At 43.5% G+C, this 14,662-nt stretch overlaps 1 protein-coding gene across 1 annotated transcript; it reads left to right on the plus strand.

Annotated features, from left to right (window-relative positions):
• Positions 1 to 11,801: 11,801 nt before the first annotated feature.
• LOC145850503 (deoxynucleoside triphosphate triphosphohydrolase SAMHD1-like) lies at positions 11,802 to 13,940 on the plus strand. Its single transcript, XM_082972199.1, has 6 exons — positions 11,802 to 12,023; positions 12,298 to 12,437; positions 12,564 to 12,659; positions 12,827 to 12,931; positions 13,029 to 13,166; positions 13,362 to 13,940. Exons 1-6 carry the CDS (start codon positions 11,969 to 11,971, stop codon positions 13,461 to 13,463), a joined length of 636 nt encoding a protein of 211 aa, XP_082828325.1. The 5' UTR covers positions 11,802 to 11,968; the 3' UTR covers positions 13,464 to 13,940.
• Positions 13,941 to 14,662: the final 722 nt, after the last annotated feature.

Here is a 14,662-nt window from a genome sequence, read left to right on the forward strand (position 1 = left end):
TACCTTGAAAACAATGGTCAGGCATCTTGGACGCAGTTTCCAGTTATTATTCCTCAGTGGAATTACTGCTGCTCCTTATACCAGAGACGGAAGAGGAAGCTGAGACATCCGACTCAATGTTTTCTGATCGGGGCGGGGCCACTCTGGTCTGCTTATTGCCGCTGACCCGCAGAGGTATCCCTGTGTGCTAACACTTACACAGACCGAGACCTTGGGGGGGGGTCTATGGTAAACGGCTTGAGTTGTTCATCTTAGGTTATACTATGCATTCCATCCCGTTGTGAGAGGGTCAGTGCTGTCTGGGTTCCTTGGGACATTCCTACCCTAAACCTTAACCCCTAACCTTAACCCTTACCTTAACCTCTTGGGGCTAGGTGGGACGCTAGCGTGCCACCTGTGGTGCACTCCATCAACAGCAGGTGCATTTCAAGAGCGGCAAATTTGAATCCAAATAAATGTCAAAATTCAAATTTTTCAAAAATACAACTATGTTACACCATTTGAAAGATAAACATCTCCTTAATCTAACCACGTTTTACGATTTCAAAAAGGTTTTACGGCGAAAGCATAAATTTAGAGTATGTTAGGACAGTACATTTACAAGAGTTGTGTGTAATGTTTTGTCAAGTCAAAGACAGGGTCACCAAAACCATAAAACCAGCTAAAATGATACACTAACCTTTTACAATCTCCATCAGATGACACTCCTAGGACATTATGTTAGACAATGCATGCATTTTTAGTTCTATCAAGTTCATATTTATATACAAAAACAGCGTTTTACTATGGCATTGATGTTGAGGAAATCGTTTCCCTCCAATAACCGGCAGTCAAGTCAGCGTCAGAAATTAAATAATTAAAATTAGAAAACATTGGTAAAATATTATATTGTCATTTAAAGAATTATAGATTTACATCTTTTGAACGCAATCAACTTGCCAGATTTAAAAATAACCTTACTGGGAAATCACACTTTGCAATAATCTGAGCACTGTGCCCAGAAAAATACGCGTTGCGATACAGACTAGACGTCATGTTGGGGAGATCTAAAATCGAAAATACTATGTAAATAATCCATTACCTTTGATTCTCTTCATCAGATGTCACTTCCAGGTATCACAGGTCCATAACGAATGTAGTTTTGTTCAAAAAAGCTCATCATTTATGTCCAAAAATCTCCGTCTCGTTAGCACATGATGTAAGCCAGCCGGACTTCTCGTCATGAACGAGGGGAAAAAATATATTTCCGTTCGTTCAAACATGTCAAACGTTGTATAGCATAAATCATTAGGGCCTTTTTTAACCAGAACATGAATAATATTCAAGGTGGACGAATGCATAGCCTTTTATAACGTATTGGAACGAGGGTACCCAACATGAAGTAGCGCGCCAGGTGTCTAATGGGACATCACCGTTCCATGGCTCTTGTTCGGTCAGATCTCCCTCCAGAAGACTCAAAACACTTTGTAAAGGCTGGTGACATCTAGTGGAAGCAATAGGAAGTGCCAAAATATTCCTAAACCCCTGTGTTTTTCAATGGGAGAGGTTTAAAGTCAATACAACACATCAGGTATCCACTTCCTGTCAGAAAATGTCTCAGGGTTTTGCCTGCCAAATGAGTTCTGTTATACTCACAGACACCATTCAAACAGTTTTGGAAACTTTAGAGTGTTTTCTATCCATATATAATAAGTATATGCATATTCTAGTTACTGGGTAGGATTAGTAACCAGATTAAATCGGGTACATTTTTTTTATCCAGACGTGCAAATGCTGCCCCCTAGACCCAACAGGTTAACAATGCTGCTCGCTCAATAGGCCTATTTGGAAGTTGATAACTTGGTAGCCTACAGACAGAATAATCTTCTCTTTTCAGCAGGATCCATTTGCTTTCCAACCTGCAATTGTATTTGAAATATTGCGAAAGCCCTGTTGTAGCTGCATCACTGACAGATTTGCCACATGTTCCCAACTTGTAGGCATGCCTTGTGATTGGGCTACACACAATCCACAGCTATTTTTTTAAATAAGCTATTGATCCTCTCTGGCTAAATTACAGGCCTACTCCTGGTGTAGTAATCTGAATGATTTCATTTCTTTCTGAACAGACAGAAGTAATCTATCACTTAGGCAAATGTATTTTAATGTATCGGGTGCTGCACCAACTCAAGCACCCTTCCTGCGGGGCTATGATTCTATAAGGAAATAAATGATTAAGTGCAACTGCTGGAGAGATAAGAGTTGCAGGCTCGTTTCTATCAGAGCAGAGAGAGAGAGGGAGATTATAGAAACTGAATCTCCTAGTTCTCCCACCACAGCAATGGCCACTCCTTGGTCTATATAAAGTTGTGGCCAAAACTTTTGAGAATGACATAAATATAAATTTTCATAAAGTCTGCTGCCTCAGTTTGTATGATGGCAATTTGCATGTACTCTAGAATGTTATGAAGAGTGATCAGATGAATTGCAATTAATTGCAAAGTCCCTCTTTGCCATGCAAATGAACTGAATTCCCCCCCCAAAATTCCACTGCATTTCAGCCCTGCCACAAAAGGACCAGCTGACATCATGTCAGTGATGCTCTCGTTAACACAGGTGTGAGTGTTGACGAGGACAAGGCTGGAGATCACTCTCTCATGCTGATTGAGTTTGAATAACAGACTGGAAGCTTCAAAAGGAGGCTGGTGCTTGGAATCATTGTTCTTCCTTTGTCAACTAGGGTTAACTGCAAGGAAACACGTGCCGTCATCATTGCTTTGCACAAAAAGGGCTTCACAGGCAAGGATATTGTTGCCAGTAAGATTGCACCTAAATCAACCATTTATCGGATCATCAAGAACTTCAAGGAGAGCGGTTCAATTGTTGTGAAGAAGGCGAAGGGCAGCAAAGAACCACTTCTCTCATGGAAAAACATCAGGGACAGACTGATATTCTGCAAAAGGTACAGGGATTGGACTGCTGAGAACTGAGGTAAAGTCATTTTCTCTGATGAATCTCCTTTCCGATTGTTTGGGGCATCCGGAAAAAAGCTTGTCTGGAGAAGACAAGGTGAGCGCTACCATCAGTCCTGTGTCATGCCAACAGTAAAGCATCCTGAGACCATTCATGTGTGGGGTTGTTTCTCAGCCAAGGGAGTGGGCTCACTCACAATTTTTCCTAAGAACACAGCCATGAATAAAGAATGATACCAACACATCCTCCGAGAGCAACTTCTCCCAACCATCCAGGAACAGTTTGGTGACGAACAATGCCTTTTCCAGCATGATGGAGCACCTTGCCATAAGGCATAAGTGATAACTAAGTGTCTCGGAGAACAAAACATCGATATTTTGGGTCCATGGCACGGAAACTCCCCAGACCTTAATCCCATTGAGAACTTGTGGTCAATGCTCAAGAGGCAAATCCTGGCAAATGGTTTCCGGAACGAATCAGTCCAAAACTGAGAGGTGCTGGATCCTGTGCTGGCAGGATCCTGTGCTGCTGGATCCTGTGCTGCTGGATCCTGTGCTGCTGGATCCTGTGCTGCTGGATCCTGTGCTGCTGGATCCTGTGCTGACAAGATCCTGTGCTGACAAGATCCTGTGCTGCTGGATCCTGTGCTGCTAGCAAAAATGAAGCACTGCTATCGGCTGCCTAGGCTAGTTCACCCCATGGTGAAACTAGCACTCCTATAGATCTGAAATAATTGGATGGTGAAACTTGCACTCCTGTAGATCTGAAATAATTGGATGGTGAAACTTGCACTCCTATAGATCTAAAATAATTGGATGGTGAAACTTGCCAGTCAATCAGAAATGCAAGTTGAAGCAATTTGGGAATTTTTGAAAGTGAGGACAATCCTTGTCCTGCAATGGAAAGAATGTATACTTGAAAAAATTGATTTAGAAAGAAATAGGCATTTTGAATTAAACGTAGAGTGGAGCTTAGGGGTCCATCTTACCTTCAAAAAATATTCAGCAGTCATAATGTTCCACTGTCAGGAGAGTCATGACAGTCCCCATCTGGTGGGTTCAACCTTGGAAGGATTCTGCAAGTTGCAACCCACCATAAAAATGACCACGGGATGTCCTGGTTGTGTATCATCATTGCGGTCCCCCTCTGGTGGTTTGCCCTAGCCTCCTCTCGGTACCGCTCCAGCCTGTCTCGCATCTGGAGAACGTACTGGACAATCCCCTGTCCTGAGGTAGCTACTGGGGAACCTTCCCAGCACTTCTTCAGCAGGTCCAGTGGTCCCTGCACTGGCCATCCATAGAGGAGTTCGAATGGTGAGAAACCTGTCGATGCCTGAGGCACCTCCCTGTAAGCAAAAAGCAGAAAGGGTAACCACTTATCCCAGTCTTTACCAGTGTCAGCCACAAACTTCCTCAGCATATTCTTGAGCGTTTGATTGAATCTCTCTACAAGCCCATCCGTTTGGGGATGGTAGGGAGTGGTCCTCAAGCCTTTAATGCCCAGCTGTCGGTGGAGTTGAACCATCAGTCGTGAAGTGAAGTTTGTGCCTTGGTCCGTCAGGATTTCATCTGGGATTCCTACACGAGAAAAGAGCTGAACAAGAGCACTGATTATTTTTGGAGTGGTTATGGAACGGAGTGGGAAGGCTTCTGGGAACCGGGTGGCATAGTCACAGATCACCAATATATACTGGTAACCTGCACTACTCTTCTCCAAGGGTCCAACAATGTCCATTGCAATTCTCTTGAATGGGGTAGAGATAACTGGCAGTGAACATAGAGGAGCCCGGTCAGACCTACGGACAGCACTGGTTTTCTGTCACGTGGGGCATGTTTTGCAGTATGTTTGTACATCAGTATACATGGAGGGCCAAAAGAAACGGGAGCCTAGCCTAAGATAGGTCTTATGTTGCCCTAGATGGCCTGCCCATGGAACTGTATGTGCAAGGTTGAGAACAAGTGGTCTACATGTAGATGGCACCACTAACTTCCTGCTATCTGCTTCTGACCCAAGGTAGAGTATGTGGTTGTCTACTGTGTATATTCCCCCACATGAAGATTGGCTGTCCCCAGCTAAGGCCTTATCAAATAAACCTTTCAAGGTTGCATCAGACTTCTGCAGTGTAGCAAAATTTTGTGGAACTTCCCATTGCACTTCTAACCCAGACACATCAGCAACAGGTACAGGGGTTCCCACATACTTCTCAAGACGCCGCTGGCGGCGTGACTTTCTGGGCCCTTTGGTTCCCCCCTCACACAGACTATCACACAAGTCAGGCAGAGGTTGTAAACCAGCTTTGGCCTGTGCACGAGTGACAACTGAACATGACACCTGAACATCAGACTGGCAAACTGACTGCTCATATAGCTGACCCCCCACACTTCCCAACAGATCAGAGAGTACAGGCACATCCCTCCCCAAAATCATCTCAAAAGGTAGCTTCTCCATTACCCCAACTTTGAGGAGGTATTTCTGACCCTGAATCTCCACTGTGAGTTCAGCTGTGGGCTGCTGTGACTGGTCACCATGGACACATTGGATCAGTGTCTGGTGACCGTAATCAATGTCATTAACAGGTACATTACATTTTCTGATCAACGACAGGGAACTGCCGGTGTCAATCATTGCAGTAAGACTTTTACCATTCACTTTTACAGGTACCAAGACTGACCCTTCCCCAGTCTGTCTATTCTGAACACCATCCCCCTCTCTGGGCACATAACAGTAACCTGAGAGCTTGGATTTACGTAGCGGACACATTGAAGCCTTGTGCCCCTGCTGTCGGCAGTAAAAACAGGTCAGACCCCTCCCATCAGAGCGAACTGCATAATCCCTTACCTCCCTCCTCCCAGACACATAACCCCCAGAGTTACCTCCACCATCTCGGGTATCTCTGATGTCCCTTGTGTCTCGGAGACTCCTTGGAGCGGGTGCTGCAGGTCGTGGTGGGCCCCCTTTACGTGCATTATGGTACTGCAGCGCAAGCTTGGCCGCCATAAGCCCGTCCTTGGGCTCGTGCTCTCGAACCCAGGTTCGAATGTCGTGTGGTAGAACTTGTAGAAGTTGCTCGAGGATGATGACCTCACCGATCTCGTCCTGTGTCTTCTCCTCTGGTTGAACCCATCATCGGTAGAGACCCTTGAGGCGGTGGTACGTCTCTGTCGGTGACTCACCCGATGGCGTCGATGCAGCTCTAAAGCGTTGACGGTAGGTCTCCGAGGAGATGTCGAACTTCACCAGCAGCGCTTCCTTCAAGCCCTTGTAGACGTTGGACAGCCCCTCATCCATTGCTGTGTAAGCCTCTAAGGCCTTGCCCGTGAGCAATGGGACAAGCCTGCAGGCCCACTCTACCTCCGGCCACTGCCACGTCTTGGCCATTCGCTCAAACCTCAGCAAGTAGTTTTCAATGTCCTCCCCCTGCTGGTATGAGGGCATCTTTGGCTCCTTCCTCAGGAATGCTGGAAGATGAACGTTAACACTGCTGGACTGGTCTCCTGGTGCTGGGGCTGGCCTCATTACTGCTTGGGGATCCTGCTGTGGAGTTGAAGTCCCTGCTGCGTCGAGCCTTTGTCGTCCTGGTGTTGGCAGACCCAATCTTGGGCTCTCACTGACGAGTTCCGCTTGGTGAGGAGCTGTGAGGATAGATTGGCGTAGGCCCCGAAACTCCTGCTTGAGGTCTTCGTCCCTCTTCTCAACCGGTAGTTCAAACAGTTCTGGTTGTGTTTGGCCCCTTGGTCGGGCTCCTAGTTTCTCATAATTAACCTCTTCACCAGAAGATTCCATGGTATTCCACCCAGTTTCAACTTCAATGACCTTTTATGACAGTTGATGCTGCTGCTGTGAACGCAATCCTGTACGCATTCCTTTACCTCTCTTGTTGGAATTCACTGATTTGCGGTGCGCCATCCCACTGCTGCCACCATATGTCACGTAGAGTAGGCCAGAAGGCTAAACTGGAAAACCTAACCTCTATAAAAAATAAAAAGATGGCGGAGCCGCAAAAGTTCTTCTGTGCAAAGGTGTTTATTTACATAGTGATTCCGGAACAAAACAACAGTACTGCCATCAAACATATACCTTATGGGACAGCTTAAAAACAAAGCTGCCCCACCCACAGCTCAATCCAAAATGCCTCCCCATGAACTGAAAGAGAGGCTCCTTTTGTAGGGGTAGCCCCTCCCCTCAGAACAATTAACACTAATTAATTAAGCAATTACCTATTCAACATACAGTTTCCATTTATCTAAACATACCAAAATATATACATTGCAACACGTTTATGAAACAACATCACAATATAACATTTACAAAATTACATCACTACTGACAGTGTCTTCCAATATGCCCGTTTACATTAATGAGCCATTCCGGACAGGCACTACAAAGTAAGCCCAATTCCCTTAGCTCGGGTCCTTATCCAGCATACCTGGAAGCTACAGAGATGGAGAGAGAGAGGAACAGAACAAACAACCGCGCTCATCCATAACATCGATAAGTATACTAAATATTGCTTATATTAAATATGAACACCTGTCTTTATTTCTTTATACCCTAACTGGTTACTGAAGTAAGTGTGAAATGTATGTACTAAGATAGAGACGTTAACCTCTATGGGCTAGGTGGGACGTATCAGGTCAAACACTATTTTTACAGAAGTTTACTAAGGGTTGGTAACAGGCTGATTGGTCGGCTATTTTAGCCAGTAAAGGGGGCTTTACTATTCTTAGGAAGCGGAAGGACTTTAACTTCCCTCCAGGCCTAAGGGCACACACTTTCTAGTAGGCTTAAATTGAAGATGTGGCAACATCATCCGCTGTTATCCACAGTAATCTTCCATCCAAGTTGTCAGACCTCAGTGGCTTGTCATTGTTGATAGACAACAATAATTTGTTCACCTCTTCCACACTCACTTTAAGGAATTCAAAAGTATAATTCTTGTCTTTCATAATTTGTCACATATACTTGGATGTGTAGTGTCAGCGTTTGTTGCTGGCATGTCACCCCTAAGTTTGTTCATCTTGCCAATGAAAAATAAATGAAAGTAGTTGTCAATATCAGTGGGTTTTGTGATAAATTAGTCATCTGATTCAATGAATGATGGAGCCGAGTAGGCATTGTTATCCTAAAGGGACATAGTCATGGTAGCCAAAATAATGGCCTGCCCAGCATGTTTGTTGCTTAATTAACTCAGAAACCACACCTGTGTGGAAGCACCTGCTTTAACCTCTCTAGGGTAGGTGGGACGCTAGCGTGCCACCTGTGGTGCACTCCATCAACAGCAGGTGCATTTCAAGAGCGGCAAATTTGAATCCAAATAAATGTCAAAATTCAAATTTTTCAAAAATACAACTATGTTACACCATTTGAAAGATAAACATCTCCTTAATCTAACCACGTTTTACGATTTCAAAAAGGTTTTACGGCGAAAGCATAAATTTAGAGTATGTTAGGACAGTACATTTACAAGAGTTGTGTGTAATGTTTTGTCAAGTCAAAGACAGGGTCACCAAAACCATAAAACCAGCTAAAATGATACACTAACCTTTTACAATCTCCATCAGATGACACTCCTAGGACATTATGTTAGACAATGCATGCATTTTTAGTTCTATCAAGTTCATATTTATATACAAAAACAGCGTTTTACTATGGCATTGATGTTGAGGAAATCGTTTCCCTCCAATAACCGGCAGTCAAGTCAGCGTCACAAATTAAATAATTAAAATTAGAAAACATTGGTAAAATATTATATTGTCATTTAAAGAATTATAGATTTACATCTTTTGAACGCAATCAACTTGCCAGATTTAAAAATAACCTTACTGGGAAATCACACTTTGCAATAATCTGAGCACTGTGCCCAGAAAAATACGCGTTGCGATACAGACTAGACGTCATGTTGGGGAGATCTAAAATCGAAAATACTATGTAAATAATCCATTACCTTTGATTCTCTTCATCAGATGTCACTTCCAGGTATCACAGGTCCATAACGAATGTAGTTTTGTTCAAAAAAGCTCATCATTTATGTCCAAAAATCTCCGTCTCGTTAGCACATGATGTAAGCCAGCCGGACTTCTCGTCATGAACGAGGGGAAAAAATATATTTCCGTTCATTCAAACATGTCAAACGTTGTATAGCATAAATCATTAGGGCCTTTTTTAACCAGAACATGAATAATATTCAAGGTGGACGAATGCATAGCCTTTTATAACGTATTGGAACGAGGGTACCCAACATGAAGTAGCGCGCCAGGTGTCTAATGGGACATCACCGTTCCATGGCTCTTGTTCGGTCAGATCTCCCTCCAGAAGACTCAAAACACTTTGTAAAGGCTGGTGACATCTAGTGGAAGCAATAGGAAGTGCCAAAATATTCCTAAACCCCTGTGTTTTTCAATGGGATAGGTTTAAAATCAATACAACACATCAGGTATCCACTTCCTGTCAGAAAATGTCTCAGGGTTTTGCCTGCCAAATGAGTTCTGTTATACTCACAGACACCATTCAAACAGTTTTGGAAACTTTAGAGTGTTTTCTATCCATATATAATAAGTATATGCATATTCTAGTTACTGGGTAGGATTAGTAACCAGATTAAATCGGGTACATTTTTTTTATCCAGACGTGCAAATGCTGCCCCCTAGACCCAACAGGTTAAATACACTTTACTCGAGTTTCCATAACTTTGTACGTTTTTTTAAGTTAAGAACAAATTCTTATTTACAATGACTGCCTACCCCCGGCCAAACCCAGACGACTCTGGGCCAATTGCCCGACGCCCTATGGGACTCCCAATCACGTCCGGTTGTGATACAGCCTGGAATCGAACCAGGGTCTGTAGTGACGCCTCTAGCACTGAGATGTAGTGCATTAGACTGCTGCGCCACTCGGGAGCCCTACAGTACCAGTCAAAAGTTTGGACACACCAACTCATTCAAGGGTTTTTTACTATTTCTACATTGTAGAATAATAGTGAAGACATCAAAACTATGAAATAACACATATGGAATCATGTAGTAACCAAACAATGGTAAAACAAATCAAAATATATTTTAGATTCTTCAAAGTAGTCACCATTTGCCTTGATAATAGCGTTGCACACGTTTGGCATTCTCTCAACCAGCTTCACCTGGAATGCATTTCCAACTATCTTGAAGAAGTTCCCACATATGCTGAGCACTTGTTAGCTGCTTTTCCATCACTCTGTGGTCCAACTCATCCCAAACCATCTCAATTGGGTTGAGGTCGGGTGATTGTGGAGGCCAGGTCATCTGATACAGCACTCCATCACTCTCCTTCTTGGTCAAATAGCCCATACACAGCCTGGAGGTGTGTTGGATCATTGTCCTGCTGAAGATCAAATGATAATCCCACTAAGCGTAAACCAGATGGGATGGCATATCGCTGTGGTAGCCATGCTGGTTAAGTGTGCCTTGAATTCTAAATAAATCACAGACAGTGTCACCAGCAAAGCACCATCACACCTCCTCCTCCATGCTTCATGGTGGGAAATACACATGAGGAGATCATCCATTCACCTACTCTGCGTCTCACAAAGACATGGCAGTTGGAACCAAAAATCTTAAATTTGGACTCATCAGACCAAAGGACAGATTTCCACCGGTCTAATGTCCATTGCTCGTGTTTCTTGGCCCAAGCAAGTCTCTTCTTCTTATTGGTGTCCTTTAGTAGGGGTTTCTTTGCAGCGCTTAGACCATGAAGACCTGATTCACGCTGTCTCCTCTGAACTGTTGATGTTGAACTCTGTGAAGCATTTATTTGGGCTGCAATCTGAGGTGCAGTTAACTCTAATGAACTTATCCTCTGCAGAAGAGGTAACTCTGGGTCTTCCTTTCCTGTGGCGGTCCTCATGAGAGCCAGTTTCATCATAGCGCTTGACGGTTAAACTTTTGAAGTTGTTGACATTTTCCATATTGACTGACTTTCATGTCTTAAAGTAATGATGAACTGACCTTCATGTCTTAAAGTAATGATGGACTGACCTTCATGTCTTAAAGTAATGATGGACTGACCTTCATGTCTTAAAGTAATGATGGACTGACCTTCATGTCTTAAAGTAATGATGGACTGTCGTTTCTCTTTGCTTATTTGAGCTGTTCTTGCCATAATATGGACTTGGTATTTTACCAAAAAGGGCTATCTTCTGTATACCACCCCTACCTTGTCACAACACAACTGATTGGCTCAAACGCATTAAGGAAAGAAATTCCACAAATGAACTTTTAACAAGGCACACCTTTTTTATTTGAAATGCAGTCCAGGTGACTACTGTTAGGTTCTAATTTTTCAGAGTAAGTAACTCACGGACACTAGAGAAGCTTAACCAAGTTGAATTCTCCCCAAAGGGTCGTTACAGCTGTAATTCAGACACAGACATGGCTTCCCCCGTGGTGGTATTCAGACCCCACTTTGGGTGGAGTCTCCTCCTCATCTCTAAACATTGCGTCATTCTCGCTAAGCAGGGAACTAAGTCATATGAACCTTCAGCGGTTTCTTCCCTTGTCAGTACTGTCACGGTTGGTTTCCCTGCACTCAGTCCCTCCCAAGCTTCATTATGGCATCCCTCATGTCTCCTTTGTAACTAATGTTCCTATACTCTGAGTATAACAATGTTCAACGTTTACCCCAGGATCCAAGAGTGTGCAAAGCTGTCATCAAGGCAAAGGGCGGCTACTTTGAAGAATCTCAAATATAAAATATATTTTGATTTGTTTAACATTTCTTAATTTTGATGTCTTCATTATCATTCTACAAAGTAGAAAACAAAGGGAAAAACCCTGGAATGAGTAGGTTTGTCCAAACTTTTGACTGGTACTGTGTATCTGTTTTATTTCCTATCTTTTATTCATTCATACAGGTTCTCAGAAATTGAGTTTTTTTTCTGCTGTATGTTATATGTTGAAAATGAGATGTTATATTGTCTTTTTTCAGGATCACAGAGGCCTTTATCAAGGCGAACCCCCACATCCAGATTCAAGGTTCAGGGGGAAAGATGTTCACCATCTCCGCAGCAATAGACGACATGGAGGCCTACACTAAACTCACTGGTCCGTTCAACCCCATAGAAATATAAAGTGTACAATGGCTCTGGTCTGTTCTACTTACCCAGACAACCAGAGCTTTGAGAGTTTTATGCCAGGTGTCAAGGCTGTCCAAACAGGCTGGGTTTGCCATACCTGTTTTTTTTGTGTGGTACATTCCTGTCCATACAATTACTGCTGGGTTTGGTTTGCATGATTACCTCTCATCTTCCCACGCTCCTTATCACCTTGTCTCTCCCTCTCACCTGTCTCTCTCCCTTTCTCCTCCCTTCCCCTGTAGACAATATGTTTGAGCAGATTCTGTACTCGTCGTCCTCTAAGCTGGCTGAGGCCAGAGAGATCCTTCAAAACATCACCTGCAGACGCCTCTACAAGTGTGTGGGACAGACCCAGACTGAGGTGCGCGTGGAGGTTTCACAGGTGTGTGTGTGCGTGTGCGTGTGTGTGCGTGTGTTTGGAGAGAGGATATCCTTCCAGGGCTTACTAGCAGAGCTTTCTACGAGATTCATATTATGTGCCTCTCATCCTCGTCTTCTCTTCCCCCAGAAAAAGCTCCTGGAGTGGGCAGGCTGTGTGGCGAGGTCCAGGCCTCGGAATGACCTTAAACATGTTACTCTGCAGCCAGAGGACTTTGTTGTCCATGTGAGTGTCCAGTCTTTTCACCTCAATCAGGGAACTGATTGAATACATTTTACCATACCATCCCCCCCCCGCCTTCTCTATAGGTAACCCTTTGTTACCAGTTGCTCTGTTGAAAATGGGTATCTCTTTGCATGTCCATCTCTCCTCCCTATCTTTCTCTCCATCAGATCATCAACATGGACTGGGGTATGAAGGAGAAGAACCCCATCAACAACATGCGTTTCTACTGTAAGAACGACCCAACCAAAGCTTACCAGATCAGCAAGGACCAGGTCACTACTTCAATGCACTTACGTATACCTATTTTAGAATTATCCAATCATTTTTGGAGCTTGGAAACATGATATAAGGCAATTGTTGTTCCTGTAGGTGTCCAAGCTGCTGCCAGAAAGGTTTGCTGAGCAGCTTATCAGGGTCTACTGTAAGAAGACTGATGAGAGGACCATGGAGGCAGCTAAGAAGAACTTTGTCCAGTGGTGTATGGATATGAACTTCTCCAAACCTCAGGTCAGGAGGCCTCGCTCTTTCCTTTATATATCATTTTACCTCAAGCTTTTAGCGTTTTTACATTGTGTGGGGAAGATGACAGTGCAAGGCCAAGCCAGCTAGCTATCACCATCTTACCTGCACCACACAGAGTATTTTCCCAATGTTTAAAATTTACACTGGTATCCCTGTGTGTTTGTGTTCACATTTGTTTAGGATGGAGATGTGATTGCACCAGAGCTCACCCCTCTTAAGGCAAGCTGGGCACACAACAATGACACTGAGGATAATGAGGGGAGGAAGAGGCTGGGCCACTGAGGATAATGAGGGGAGGAAGAGGCTGGGCCACTGAGGATAATGAGGGGAGGAAGAGGCTGGGCCACTGAGGATAATGAGGGGAGGAAGAGGCTGGGCTGCAATCAATGATGACCAGACTCTTTTAAGAGGAAGATGAGAAACAACAGAGAATCCTTCTGTTTACGGCAGTGGTTACCAATCATGGTCTTTGAGGGCCACAGGGTATGCAAGGTTTTGTTCCAACCCAGCACTAACACACTTGGTTCAGCTAATCTAGGTCATTAAGATGAACTGACTAGCTGAATCAGGTGTGTTCACGATGGGTTGGAACAAAAGCCTGCACACCCTGTTGCTCCCTAGGACCAGGGGTTGGTGACCACCACCTCAAGAAAATGTGAGTCAGGCTTTCGAAAGAAGTCACTTTACTCAGGGTTCTGTTCACTCTGATTCAGTTTTCCAGGGATTAGATCATGTAGTCTTTCTTTTATTTACTTTTGATGTTTTATTTCAAGCGTACATTTTAGGTTTGGTTATCTTAACGTTATGCTATTTCATGATAAGATAAGTGTAGGAGTATGTGAGTATACATACCTGTTCTCCCAGGCTATGCATGTTGACGTGCCACTCTCACACATGGCTCTTTCAGATAGCCAAGCAACGACTTTTACATATTTATCCATCCTGGTGGAAGTTACTCTTTGGACAATCATGCTTTACCTCGTAATACTCCCAAAGCTGAATGTGAACTTATCCTTAGTGTTATATTTGATCAACATGCAAACAAACAGGTAACCGTTGTTTGTGTTTCAGGGCATTGTCTTTCTTTTATGCATGGTTTCTACGCTGTTTTAGTTGTTATATACCCAGCTACCATAGTTAGCCTGGTCATGCATATCTACAGTATGTAGGCTAAAGTAGGAGTTGGCTAAGCACATACAGATCAAAGATCAGGGTACAATGTAGCTTAATTATCTTCAGAAAAGCCACCACTTTAACTGACAAACAATGTTAAGTTATCATATTATCTTCATCCATGTACCCTACTGAGGCAAGCAGCTATCTGTCTAGTGTTTGGTATCATTTGGGAGTCTCGTTATGTTATCTTCATTTAAACAACATGAACACAATGTTTACCCTAAAGTCTGCCTCGATGAGCCCACAGCTGTTGATCAGATATGTTTGTTGATTTAAGTTATGCACTTTGTTTTAAATAAATAATA

The sequence above is a fragment of the Salmo salar genome, unplaced genomic scaffold (genome assembly GCF_965601325.2).
Source record: "Salmo salar unplaced genomic scaffold, fSalSal1 ptg000588l, whole genome shotgun sequence".
Classification (NCBI taxonomy): Eukaryota; Metazoa; Chordata; class Actinopteri; order Salmoniformes; family Salmonidae; genus Salmo; species Salmo salar.

Excerpts from the sequence above, each read along its gene's own strand:
- LOC145850503 (XM_082972199.1), top strand. The coding sequence starts at position 11,969 with ATGTTCACCATCTCCGCAGCAATAGACGACATGGAGGCCTACACTAAA. Across the intron at positions 12,438-12,563 it reads TGCGCGTGGAGGTTTCACAG|AAAAAGCTCCTGGAGTGGGC; the intron begins GTGTGTGTGTGC and ends CTCTTCCCCCAG. Across the intron at positions 12,660-12,826 it reads CAGAGGACTTTGTTGTCCAT|ATCATCAACATGGACTGGGG; the intron begins GTGAGTGTCCAG and ends TCTCTCCATCAG.